Source organism: Xenopus laevis, chromosome 8L (assembly GCF_017654675.1).
Source record: "Xenopus laevis strain J_2021 chromosome 8L, Xenopus_laevis_v10.1, whole genome shotgun sequence".
Classification (NCBI taxonomy): domain Eukaryota; kingdom Metazoa; phylum Chordata; class Amphibia; order Anura; family Pipidae; genus Xenopus; species Xenopus laevis.
In genome coordinates, this window is record NC_054385.1 from 10224162 (window position 1) to 10238308 (window position 14147).

The 14147-nt window shown below is 41.8% G+C and overlaps 1 protein-coding gene across 4 annotated transcripts in view; it reads right to left on the reverse strand.

Moving 5' to 3' along the window:
• The window catches only part of tbc1d13.L (TBC1 domain family member 13 L homeolog), a 15958-nt gene continuing 1811 nt past the window's right edge, over positions 1 to 14147 (reverse strand). For 2 of the 4 annotated variants that reach the window (XM_018241043.2, XM_041573222.1), the window contains exons 2-12: positions 11861 to 11934; positions 11474 to 11514; positions 10083 to 10144; positions 8734 to 8833; positions 8568 to 8650; positions 7380 to 7539; positions 5470 to 5680; positions 4960 to 5123; positions 2629 to 2789; positions 1567 to 1624; positions 1 to 647 (exon numbers count right to left, since the gene is read on the reverse strand). In XM_018241043.2, the coding sequence (XP_018096532.1) occupies positions 576 to 647; positions 1567 to 1624; positions 2629 to 2789; positions 4960 to 5123; positions 5470 to 5680; positions 7380 to 7539; positions 8568 to 8650; positions 8734 to 8833; positions 10083 to 10144; positions 11474 to 11514; positions 11861 to 11934 (1186 nt within the window). In that variant the 3' untranslated portion in view covers positions 1 to 575. The other 2 variants (XM_041573221.1, XM_018241042.2) reach the window with 2 other exon arrangements.

Here is a 14147-nt window from a genome sequence, read left to right on the forward strand (position 1 = left end):
TGAGAGGCTGACAGCTGGAGTATGTTGGGAATTGCCCTAGGATTAGACCATGCTGCACCCACGTTTGCTAAAATCAAGGATGGTGGTTTTCTTTATACAATAGGGATAAAACACATGGAGATCCCAGTACATAAAGAAAAGGAAACATATAATACAAAGTAACATAACATTCCTGTATATAACACAACAGGCGACATCAGGGGCAGCTTTCAGCTGCGAGATGCTACAGTGTGTCTCTAGCAGTCTAAAGAGGAGTGCGAGGACTGATCAGATCAGCAGCCATGACAGGGAGGTGCACATGTCTGACGGGGATGTGTTTAATGGAATGAATGAGATCAGACAATGCTGCAACTCCCATGATTTTGGTCTCCGCTCCCACTAATGCAGAAGAAAGTCAACTCTTGCTGTGTTGGTCATCACTTTAGTGCAGAATGGCTTTGACCAGAAGCCAATTAGTCAATTAGTGTCTGGATTTCTGTGTCCATCATAGTTTGGGCCGCATGCTAGTCCAGCGACTGGGGATACCCGCGGCACAGATGTCCTTATGGAGGTCGTGGGAGCAGTATCTCGCCATTTTATTTGGAGTCCTGCAATTCTTTTGCTTTTTTCAGTATTGGTAGAACATCCCCATTAGGCAGCGGATAATCCTACAGAGGCAAAGGGAGACTGGCATCAGTCAGCAGATCACACTACTAAAGCTGGTCATGCATGGGCCGATAAAAGCTGCTGGCAGTTTATTGGCCCGTGTGTAGGGCCCTTCCAACGGGTTTCCCCGATCGATATCCGCCCGAAAGTCAGGCAGATGTCGATTGGGCAGGGGTAAAAATCCCATGGGATCGCGGACCGCATCTTTTCGATGATATGGTCCCGTGATCCGAACGCCTGTATCGTTGGGCATCAGCCCGATCGCCAAACGAGTGGATCTCTATGTGTATGGCCACCTAAAAGGATAAGGAAAGTTAAACTAAAGAAGTAGCTAGAAATGTTTTATGTTATGTTTTCGGCTTCTGTACCAGCCCAAGGCAACCACAGCCCTTTAGCAGTAAAGATCTGTCTCTCCAAAGATGCCCCAGTAGCTCCCCATCTTCTTTTCTGCTGATTCACTGCACATGCTCTGTGCTGCTGTCACTTACTGAGCTTAGGGACCCACTCACAATATAGAAATGTCACAATTTGAGGCTGATTAGTAATTAATGCAGATAATTACTACATGGCAGCACAGAAACCAGTGCAATTAGCATCAGAATTTAATAATCAGCAAACCTGTAGCATCAGCTTATATTACAGGGGAAGCTCATTTTCTGCTGGATAATTAGTGACGAGCCCTAAGCTTAGCTTCTCAACAGCCAATCAGAGCCCACTGAGCATGTGAGTGTCACAGACACTTTCCAAGATGGTGACCCCCTGTGACAAGTTTGAAGTCCTGGATCATTGCTGCTATTGACAAGCTGAAACTTTAGCCTCATGCAATAAATTCAGTATATAAAACATGGCATTTTTAGCCACATTCATTTTTAGGGTTTCCTTCTCCTTTAAGCCTTGAGTACAGGTTGCAGAGTTACTCACTTGTAACAGCCTCATGTTTATTGTGAAGTCTCCTTCAAGTAGCTGATTCCGGATTAGTCTGCAAGAGAAGTACAGTTACATATTAAAGGGACAGACAGTATGCAGACAGTAAAAAGGTGAGGGGGGAGGTCTGCAATTTGATATCACTACAGTATCCTGCTTCCTGGTTGAAGGGACCCTTTACTCCACTGTTCTTGCCCCCCCTAGACATGAGTGAAAAACAACAGCACAATGAGATCCTTATGGTATCAATGGGGGTAACTACAGAGGAAGCAGACCCTGCAGCTGCAGGGGGACCAGGAGGTATAGTACCCCATGAGGCCCTAATTCCTATACAATTTTAAAGGAAAACTATACCCCGAACAATGTAGGTCTCTGTAAAAAGATATTGCATAAAACAGCTTATGTGTAAAAACCTGCTTCATGTAAATAAACCATTTTCATAGAAATACGTGCCATTGGGTAATCCTAAATAGAAAACTGCCATTTTAAAAAATAAGGGATCCTAGGATTCACGGTGCACACAAACAAACCAAATAAACTATACATGCTAGGTCATATGAGCCAATCAAATGACCGAGTTATGTCTTTTGCTTCCTGTTACAGTTAGAGTTGTAGTATTTCTGGTCAGGTGATTTCATCCTGTTACAGTTAGAGCTGCAGTATTTCTGGTCAGTTGATCTCATCCTGTTACAGTTAGAGCTGCAGTATTTCTGGTCAGGTGATCTCATCCTGTTACAGTTAGAGCTGTAGTATTTCTGGTCAGGTGATCTCTGAGGCAGCACACAGACCATCATGAAATGGTGGTTCAAGGCAAGAGATGTAAAAGGGCAATATTTACTTAAATATACATTCCAGTTTGGAAAGATTCTTTAATATGTCACTTAATATGATATAAATAATAATATGATATCTGTTGCTGAAATATTAATTTTGGGGGTATAGTTGTCCTTTAATAAATATTGCTAAAACTGGTCAATCTCTAGACATTTCGGGGGCCTGAAAAATAATTTGCTGTGGGGCCCAGTGATCTCTAGTTACGCCACTGACTGTATCACTTACATCAGCATAGCACAAGAGACCATGAGAAGGAAGTCGAATCTCTTCTCGTCTGCGAAGAGCGAATCCCAGATCCGAATGACATCGGGAAGGACAAACTCCTGGGAGAGGAGCAGTGTCAGCCAGCGGAAAGTAAAGAACTGAGGTTTGATGTTCTGTTCTTGCTAGAGGGGATAAAAGATATAGAAATGATTGGGGATTCAGCAAGACTTACTGGGGCTCATTTATCAACACTGGGCAAATTTGCCCATGGTCAGTAACCCATGGCAACCAATCAAATTGCTGCATTCATTGTTCTACTTGCAGCTGACTTTAAAAAGCTATTCACCGATTGGTTGCTATGGGTAACTGCCCATGGGCAATTTTGCCCAGTGTTGATAAATGAGCCCCACTGTATGTACCAGAGAGAATAACTAGTCAGGCAGCATGCAGGTGCTCATATACAGCAGCTGCTAACTACACAGGTCAGGTCAGTTTCCCCAAGCTCCAAATTTCAATGACTTTGTTCTTCCCCATAAGATTCCGTAAGTTCTAGTGACACCTGCTCCCAGTGAGCAGACATTGAAGGAACAGTAACACCAACAAATGAAAGTGTATTAAATGAATTAAAATACAATGCACCGTTGCCCTGTATTAGTAAAACTGGTGTGTTTGCTTCAGCAACTCTACTATAGCTCATATAATCAAGCTGCTGTGTAGCCATGGCCATTCAAGCACAGGATACACAGTAGATAACAGATAAGTACTACTATAGTTTATATAAACAAGCTGCTGTGTAGCCATGGGGGCAGCCAGTCAAGCACAGGATACACAGTAGATAACAGATAAGTACTACTATAGTTTATATAAACAAGCTGCTGTGTAGCCATGGGGGGCAGCCATTCAAGCACAGGATACACAGTAGATAACAGATAAGTACTACTATAGTTTATATAAACAAGCTGCTGTTTAGCCATGGGGGCAGCCATTCAAGCACAGGACACACAGTAGATAACAGATAAGTACTACTATAGTTTATATAAACAAGCTGCTGTGTAGCCATGGGGGCAGCCATTCAAAGCTGAAAAAGGAGAAAAGGCACAGGTTATACAGTAGATAACAGATAAGTACTACTATAGTTTATATAAATAATCTGCTGTGTAGCCATGGGGGCAGCCATTCAAGCACAGGATACACAGTAGATAACAGATAAGTACTACTATTGTTTATATAAACAAGCTGCTGTGTAGCCAGGGGGGCAGCCATTCATGCTGAAAAAGGAGAAAATGCACAGGTTATACAGTAGATAACAGATAATTACTACTATAGTTTATATAAATAATCTGCTGTGTAGCCATGGGGGCAGCCATTCAAAGCTGAAAAAAGAGAAAGGGCAAAGGTTATACAGTAGATAACAGATAAGTACTACTATAGTTTATATAAACAAGCTGCCGTGTTGCCATGGGGGCAGCCATTCAAAGCTGAAAAAGGAGAAAAGGCACAGGTTATACAGTAGATAACAGATAAGTACTACTATAGTTTATATAAATAATCTGCTGTGTAGCCATGGGGGCAGCCATTCAAGTACAGGATACACAGTAGATAACAGATACGTACTACTATAGTTTATATAAACAAGCTGCTGTGTAGCCATTGGGGCAGCCATTCAAGCACAGGATACACAGTAGATAACAGATATGTACTACTATAGTTTATATAAACAAGCTGCTGTGTAGCCATGGGGGCAGCCATTCAAGCACAGGATACACAGTAGATAACAGATAAGTACTACTATTGTTTATATAAACAAGCTGCTGTGTAGCCATGGGGGCAGCCATTCAAGCACAGTATACACAGTAGATAACAGATAAGTACTACTATAGTTTATATAAACAAGCTGCTGTGTAGCCAGGGGGGCAGCCATTCATGCTGAAAAAGGAGAAAATGCACAGGTTATACAGTAGATAACAGATAATTACTACTATAGTTTATATAAATAATCTGCTGTGTAGCCATGGGGGCAGCCATTCAAAGCTGAAAAAGGAGAAAAGGCACAGGTTATACAGCAGATAACAGATAAGCTCTGTAGTAAACAATGGGATTCTGCATATCTTATATGTTACCTACTATTTGTCTTGTGCTTGAATGGCTGCCCCCATGACAACACAACAGCTTGTTTAAATGAACTATAATAGTGTTTCAGAAGAAAACACCCCAGTTTTACCAGTGCAGGGCAACACTACATTATTTGTTCATTACTTAAACACTTTCATTTTTTGATGTTACGTTTCCTTTAATGTTTCAGTCTAGCCTTTTTAAATACTATCCCCTTCCAAAAGACACAGGACTTCTCACCAGTTTTAGGTAAAGCTCCTCATCCTCCTCCTTCAGGGTGGAGTAAACGCTCTCCATCTTGGAGGTGATGCCACACTGAGAGTCATCCAGGCTCTTAATGAAATTGTCTCGGATTTCAGCCATCAGATTGGTAAAGCAGAAGAACGTGTCTGCCTCTGCGTGCTCTGTGGGGAGGTAAAGAACAGGAACATGGAGTGTCAGAAGATCAACAAACCAAGAGGTCTAATAAAATTGAAAGCAACAAATACAATTAATGAAATAGGATGCACCACAGTAAGTTCTAAGTGATGTAGGCAGTTGTATCTGACATGAGTTATTGGAATATCCAAGTGGAGAGGGAAAGGGGAACTTGTGCACTGGGGGGATGTTTTCCTTTAAAGTAAGGGAAATAGTATGATGGACCCCATAATAGCCACAGAACATCAATGCAAAATAAAATTGCAGCAATAAATAATTTATAAATGGCTGTTTGTGCCAACCCCACCCCTCAGCAATGCTCTGTGATCTCACCTTTCCAGTCGCTCTTTGGGTTAGTGGCAAAAGTGTAGTAAATGGGCCCGACGATTTCATTCATGCCTTGGACGTAAGCAATACCGGGGTTCAGCTTGGCATAAATGAAGAGGATCCTTTCTACCACCTCCCAGTGTGCCTCGCTGCCATTAGGAAGGGGATCGTAGTCTCCCACAGAGTTGGAAGCGGAGGATTTTAGCGGAGAGCTTACCTGAATGGAGAAAGTAAGAAGGTGCATGGAATAGGGAAATAGCTTTTAATGGAGAACTAAAGCCTAACTAAAGAAGTAGCTAGAAATGTTGTACATGATGTTTTGTGCTTCTGTACCAGCCCAAGGCAACCACAGCCCTTTAGCAGTAGAGATCTGTGTCTCCAAAGATGCCCCAGTAGCTCCCCATCTTCTTTTCTGCTGATTCACTGCACATGCTCTGTGCTGCTGTCACTTACTGAGCTTAGGGACCCACTCACAATATACAGTACACATAGAATAGAAATGTCACAATATAAGGCTGATTAGTAATTAAGACAGATAATTACTACATGGCAGCACAGAAACCAGTGCAATTAGCATCAGAATTTAATAATCAGCAAACCTGTAGCATCAGCTTATATTACAGGGAAGCTCATTTTCTGCTGGATAATTAGTGACGACCCCTAAACTTAGCTTCTCAACAGCTGCTCAGAGCCCACTGAGCATGTGAGTGTCACAGACACTTTCCAAGATGGTGACCCCCTGTGACAAGTTTGAAGTCTTGGATCATTGCTGCTATTGACAAGCTGAAACTTTAGACTGCTGCAATAAGTTCAGTATATAAAATATGCCATTTTGAACCATGTTCATTTTTAGGCTTTAGTTCTCCTTTTAGGCTGTTTATGTTGCTCCGTTAGTCTATTAGAGTCCACTAGTACCGAGACATACATGCAATAGCCAATTAGATACTTCATATTCCATAAGCATCGGTCTACTGGCGCTCTAAAAATACATGTTAATAATTATAATACTTCTGTCCTGCTTCTAGTTATACCCTCAGGATACTGGCAACAGTTATACAAAACAACATTCATCTGAATGACTTCATGTTGGATGTGTGAGGGCAGATTCTGCCATATGACCCTTATCTGGAAAACCTCAGGTCCTGAGCATTCTGGATAACAGGTCCCATACCAGTACTGAAACAAGAGTAGTCTAAGGGTAATGACACATGGATCTCTTCTGTGTGTTTTGTTTCTCAAGGCGGCTGGCTGACAAAGTACTTAGAATGGCCCGCCCTTCATTCCTATGCAAATTACCTGCACCCACAGGTCAGGGGATTAACGCTGGAATCACTAGCTAATGCATTTTAGAGAAATAATCACTAGACCCACCAGGGTGCAGGCTTTTAGCATAGGAATTTATTGGGGCAATGCCAAATGTTTTGTCCTTTAAAATACCTTATGCACACAGTTCCGTCACTAAAAATGTCAAAACCCCCGACACAGAAATCAAGGGCAAATAAGGTTTTGAGCTGTATTTAAAGCAGCACCGGAGGAGAGGGTTATTCTTCCACTGTACAGAGCACTGTTAAGGCCCCATTAGAATATGCCGTACAGTTTTGGTCTCCATCACTCAAACAGGTTATTATTGTAATAGAGAGGGTCCAGAGAAGGGCAACTAAGCTGGTAAAAGGTATGGAACTTCTTAGCTATGAGGCCAATTGGAGAGGCTTCAGATGGGGTTTTTTGCCTTCCTCTGGATCAACTGGCAGTTAGGCAGCTTATATATAGACTTAAAAGGTTGAACTTGATGGACTTGTGTCTTTTTTCAACCTATGTTACTATGTAGAAATGGTTGCCAAGCTGCAGCAAATGCCTGTGCCAAACTGATCATGTCAGACTGGTTGAAACGGACAAAGATCTACATCAGTACTTACGTTAGTGACACCGCTTCGGTTTCGCGCTACAGTCTGAGACTTCAGAGTGGTTTGTTCTACCCGTTTCCGAAGAGTCTCGTACTCGTTTTCCGGATCCATGATCAATTGGCATGGGTAATCCGTGGGGTTCAAGAAAAATGAGAAATCAGGGCACAGTCTCCTGAACAGATAAAAGAAAGAAAATATTAAATCTGGTCCCACGGCAACTGCTTTTTATTTGAACTACAGAAAATACACATAAATAACATGAGCCAAAGTGAGCCACAACATCAAAATCTCATAAGATTGTGAAAATGCAACAGCTCCGCCTGCTGGTCATTTTGACTACGGTAATTGCCTACCATCAGCTGAAACACCTTTAATTCCTTATGTCTATTCAGGCCCTCTCCTATTCATATTCCACTCTCTCATTCAAACCAGTTCACAGTTGCTAGGGTAAATTGAATCCTAGCAACCACATAGCTGCTGAAATTCCAAATTAGAGAGTTGCTGATATAAGCTAAATAATTTAAATTCCCAAAACAATGAAGGTCAATTGCCAATTGTCTTCAAATATCACCATCTCCATCATACTAAAAGTTAATTTAAAGGTGAACTATCTCTTCAAATAGAAAAGTATGCAGGCACAGTAAGGGGCTGATTCACTAAGGGTCGAATATCGAGGGTTAATTAACCCTCGATGTTCGACTGGGAATTGAAATCCTTCGACTTCGAATATCGAAGTCGAAGGATTTAGCGCAGATAGTACGATCGAACGATCGAAGGATTATTCCTTCGATCGAATGATAAAATCCTTTGAATCGAACGATTCAAAGGATTTTAATCCAACGATCGAAGGAATATCCTTCGATCAAAAAAAGTTAAGCAAGCCTATGGGGACCTTCCCCATAGGCTAACATTGACTTCAGTAGCTATTAGATGGCGAACTAGGGGGTTGAAGTTTTTTTAAAGAGACAGTACTTCGACTATCGAATGGTCGAATAGTCAAACGATTTTTACTTCGAATCCTTCGATTCAAAGTCGTAGTCGAAGGTCAAAGTAGCCCATTCGATGGTTGAAGTAGCCCAAAAAAAACTTCGAAATTCGAAGTTTTTTTACTTCGAATCCTTCACTCGAAATTAGTGAATCGGCCCCTAAGAGTCCCATTTAGCTTGTCATGCCTCTTTAACGTCAACGAGTCTTGGTTACCTGACGTCCTTGTCTATCTGCAGGAGCACCTCATTATCTTTGAAGTACGTGTTCCACTGACTGTCCGGGTTGGGATTCAGGGGCTGTAAAATATATAGTATAACATTTACAATAGTTATAGGAATGGCTGACAAAGCTGCTTTCTCTGAACCACTCTCTCACTTACGTGATCTTCCAAAGTGACATCTTCTCTGGACACCCCAAATTTGACTTTGGCGATCCCTGGTTGTATAATCATCTCTCTTAGGAAATGTGCGTAGGTTTCCCTGATGAGAAGATGTCCTTGTGTCACATAACCATAACAGAAAATAGCAATACCCCAAGGACATTAATACTTTTAAAAATTAAAATGAATGCTGAAGAGAGTGCTAGTAGTTCTGCATCAAGAGAGATAGCAGTTATGGTGGCTCTTAGGTTGAATAACGCTACTTCAAATGCTTACATTGCTGAAAAGTCTATCTATTAAGCTGCTCAGACTCCCTGTTGCTCAGGCAGTGACATCACTAGTGGCCGTCAGTACGGAGTACGACAGTCAGGGGCCCCACGGCAAAGGTTAAAAGCACAGTTCAGTGTAAAAATAAAAACTGGGTAAATAGATAGGCTGTGCAAATTAAAAAATGTTTCTAATATAGTTAGCCAAAAATGTAATGTATAAAGGCTGGAGTGACTTCATTTCTAACAGAACAAAACAGCTCTCTAACTCAACTTGAAGGAGGGACATAACTGTTCAGTGAGTTTGCAATTGATCCTCAGCATTCAGCTCAGAATCAAAAGCAAACAGTTATGACCACGTTCTCCCACTCAAGACTCTGATTGGTTACTGCCTGGTAACCAATCAGTGGAAACCAAGAGAGCTGAAAAGCAGGAAGTAGTGTTCTGGCTATTATGTTAGACATCCAGTCACTCCAGCCTTTATACATAACATTTATGCCTAACTAACTATATTAGAAACATTTTTTATTTAGCCAGTTTTTATTTGTATACTTAACAATTCCTTTAAGACTCAAAAGTAAGATCCCCACTTAATGAAGCGTGTGTTGGGGAGTACACTGAGGTCCCATTCTGCTTGTTTTATGACCATCTGCCCAGAGGCCCAATCAAATAATTGGTTAAAAACTCCTTTGGGAGACAATACCCTAATAAATTAGCAGTATGGGGCGCGTGAGTCCTGATGCAACCATGGCCTTCAATAGGGTGACAATCACTTTACATTGTTACAGAAAATTAATATTTAAGAGTAGCCCCCCACACACACACACACAAACACCATGTTCTCACTCCTCCCCTAGACTCTCAGCAAGTTATAGAACTATTAAATGCAGCCTGAAACAATTTGGTGCACCCAATCCAGACCATCAGATTGCTTTGCTCTTGGGTCAACCATCAGATCACAATGGGTCCTAGGAAGCAGAGACAGCGTTCAAGGGTCTGTATAGTCGATATTTGGCAGGCGTTCCTGCGGGCCCCATACAAGGGGGTTAATAAGTTGCTGAGTTTTCTACACCTGTGTCTCACCTCTGCTTCTGCAGCACAGTGTCCCATAATGACCGATCTCGGGGTAGATAATTAAGCAAGACCTGAAAGATAATTAACAAGACCTGTTATGTATCCAATCAGATATGTTTGGTGTGGCTATCCATGTGGACAACCAAACAGTACTGATCTATTTGCTTGCTTGGACCAAGCGTCTGGATGAGCATCTCTGAGTGCTGCACCAAGACATAATATTCTATATAGCGAATTCTCTGGTAAAGAAGAGTCGCGGTAAAAACACCCTTGTCCTGCTGACAATGGAGAATGTTCATTTGCTGAACCAGTTTCATAGCTGAAATGTCTCACAGAATAATGTTGAGTTGTGTGCTATAGCCCAAAGGTTCCAATGATCCCAGACCCAAGTATTAAAGGGGTTGTTCACCTTTGAGTTAACTTTTAGTATGATGTAAAGAGCGATATTCTGAGATAATTTGCAATTGGTTTTCATTTTTTATTAATTGCGGTTGTTGAGTTATTTAGCTTTTTATTCAGCAGCTCTGCAGTTTGCAATTTCAGCAATCTGGTTGCCAGGGTGCAAATTCCGCTAGCAACCATACATTGATTTGGTTACATTGTTACATATGAGTAGGAGAGGGTCTGAATAGAAAGGTGAGTTATAAAAAGTAGCAATAACAATACATTTGTAGCCTTACAGAGCATTTGTTTTTAGATCGGGTCAGTGAGTGACCTTCTTTTGAAAACTGGAAAGAGCCAGAAGAAAAAGGCAAATAACTCAAAAATAAATAAATAATAAAGACAAATTGAAAAGTTGGTTAGAACTGGCCACTCTATAACATATTAAAATTTAATGTAAAGGTGAACCACCTTGTATGCTGTAGAGAGTAATATTTTGAGACAATTTGCAATTGGTTTTCGTTTTTAATATTTGTGGTTTTGGAGTTATTATTGCTTTTTATTCAGCAGCTCTCCAATTTGCAGTTTTAGCAATCTGGTTACTAGGGTAGAAATGACCCTAGCAACTATGCACTGATTTGAATAAGAGACTGGAATATAAATAGGAGAGGCCTGAACAGAAACAGGAGTCCTAAAAAGTAGCAATAACAATAAACGTGAAGCTTTGCGGAGCATTTGGCTTTAGGTGGGTCAGTGACCCCCATTTGAAAGCTGGAAAGTATCCGAAGAAAAAGGCAAATAATTAAAAAACGATGAAAAATAAACAATGAAGGCCAATTGAAAAGTTGCTTAGAATTGGCCATTCTACTGAGCATGTGCAGTGTCACTGACTCAAAAGAAGCCCTAATGATACCAATACGGGGAGCAACTGGATATATAATGGTAATAGGGCTGCTGAACCTCTGGGCTGGTACCATACAAACTATGTATAAATAAATACAATATACATTTAGACTCACCTTCCAGCACAGACACCGAATACCGCCTTCGAATGGAATTCCTGTTATAAGTAATATGTCATTTAAAGAGACAATAAAAAACAGACAAGTGATTTACAATGTAACAGAATATACTTTACTATATGAAATATTCAGGAGATGAATGTGAATGCAAAGGAGAGTGGAAGCATGGCTTGGTCTCCCAGTTTAGGTGGTAGGACTGCCACAATAACAAATGGCAGGCTTACTTTATGGAAGAGGGTTAAGTCCCTTATTATATTTGCAGTGCTGACCAGTTAATTCCTCACTAATAAAACTAAATTACAGAGGAGGAATGTCGCGTGGCTGCTGAAGAGAAAACACAAGAGGTAAAGTCCAAGATGGCAGGAGGGGAGGGTTAGGGCTTACCATTGAAGCAGAGCTCTCGCAGCACTTTCAGGTTGATGTGTGGCTCACTGAGTAGGCTCTGGAATTCTGCAATTCTGCAATGAGAGAGAACGACATCTGATATTACAATGTGTGCACAGCCAACTAGTCATGTGATACTACTACAGAGCTGCATCCTGTGCGCTAGGGTTTAGGAAACCAGTATCCTCCCTGCTGCTGCCGTACAACTAGATCTCCCATCACGTGCAGCAGGGGCTGTGCTTACAGTAAGGCTGGGTGATTGCTGAGAGGGAATCTGTAACCTTGATTTTTATATGCTGCACTGAACACCAGCCTTGGAGACCTTGGACTTGTTAAAGGGGTGGTTCACCTTAGTATATTATAGAATCAATTCTAAACAGCTTTCCAATTGGTATTCATTATTTATTTTCTATAGTTTTTTATTTTTATTCATGTGCCTTTATATTCCGAATCTTTTCAGCTTCCAAATGGGGGTTACTGACCCCATTTAAAAAACAAATGCTCTATAAGGCTGCATATATATTGTAATTGCTACTTTTTAATGACGCATCTTTCTATTCAGTGCCCCTCCTATACATATACCAATCTCTTATTCAAATCAGTGCATAGTTGCTAGGGTTATTTCTACCCTAGCAACCAGAATGCTGAAATTGCAAACCGGAGAGCTGCTGAATAAAAAGCTAAATAACTCAAAAACCACAAATAATAAAAAACGAAAACCAGTTGCAAATTGTCTTAGAATATCAGTCTCTACATCATACAAAAAGTTAACTCAAGGGTGAACAACCCTTTCAGACATATTTGCTCACTAGTGATACCCGCTTGTCTGGCTTCACATCCCCATTTGCGGGGGGGGGGCTTACACTGCCGGCTTCCACTTTTATAGACGTGTGCCTGCTCGCCTGCCTCTTTTGTGACATCATCAGCGGGGATGGGGCGGGTCTATAGAAGGAACTCGGAAGTCCAGCGCGGTCGGAGGGAGGGCAGGTTCAGGTTTTACCTGACCTGCACATCACTATTGCTCACATCCCCTATGATACTAACTCACCCATACAGAGGCTCACAAATCAGCTACAGTTTATTTACCCCTAATAGCCACTTGCAGCTCAGTAAGGATCTGCACTAAACAGCTCACAGGCCAAGTTATGACAGTTCCCATTATAGCACATTGGGGTCACATCTCAGCAGCTTTCCTACAGAACAGCAGGATATTGGGTCACACAGCTCCATCATATGAAAGTTAAAATAGTGCAGAAGTAATACAGTGCTGGGGTATGCACTACTGGTACAACCAACTGAACTTCTGGGAACAAATGCATATGTGGGTCACACACACTGTCATCCCAGTTACATATAATGTGACATCCACCTTACCAACCAACATTACATCCCCACAGTAATACTCGTCACCCCCAGCTCTGAGACTGTTTGGGGTCAGTAGGATAAATGGGTATCAGAGCTGAGGAGGAAGATAAATGGGAGTCAGTAGGGGTGAGGAAGATAAATGGGGGATAAGTAGGGGTGAGGAAGATAAATGGGGAGTCAGTAGGAGTGAGGAAGATAAATGGGGATCAGTAGGGGTGAGGAAGATAAATGGGGGATCAGAAGAGGTGAGGAAGATAAATGGGGGATCAGTAGGGGTGAGGAAGATAAATGGGGATCAGTAGGGGTGAGTAAGATAAATGGGGAGTCAGTAGGAGTGAGGAAGATAAATGGGGATCAGTAGGGGTGAGGAAGATAAATGGGGATCAGTAGGGGTGAGGAAGATAAATGGGGGATCAGAAGAGGTGAGGAAGATAAATGGGGGATCAGTAGGGGTGAGGAAGATAAATGGGGATCAGTAGGGGTGAGTAAGATAAATGGGGGATCAGTAGAGGTGAGGAAGATAAATGGGGGATCAGTAGGGGTGAGGAAGATAAATGGGGATCAGTAGGGGTGAGTAAGATAAATGGGGATCAGTAGGGGTGAGGAAGATAAATGGGGATCAGTAGGGGTGAGGAAGATAAATGGGAGTCAGTAGGGGTGAGGAAGATAAATGGGGGATAAGTAGGGGTGAGGAAGATAAATGGGGAGTCAGTAGGAGTGAGGAAGATAAATGGGGATCAGTAGGGGTGAGGAAGATAAATGGGGATCAGTAGGGGTGAGGAAGATAAATGGGGGATCAGAAGAGGTGAGGAAGATAAATGGGGGATCAGTAGGGGTGAGGAAGATAAATGGGGATCAGTAGGGGTGAGTAAGATAAATGGGGGATCAGTAGAGGTGAGGAAGATAAATGGGGGATCAGTAG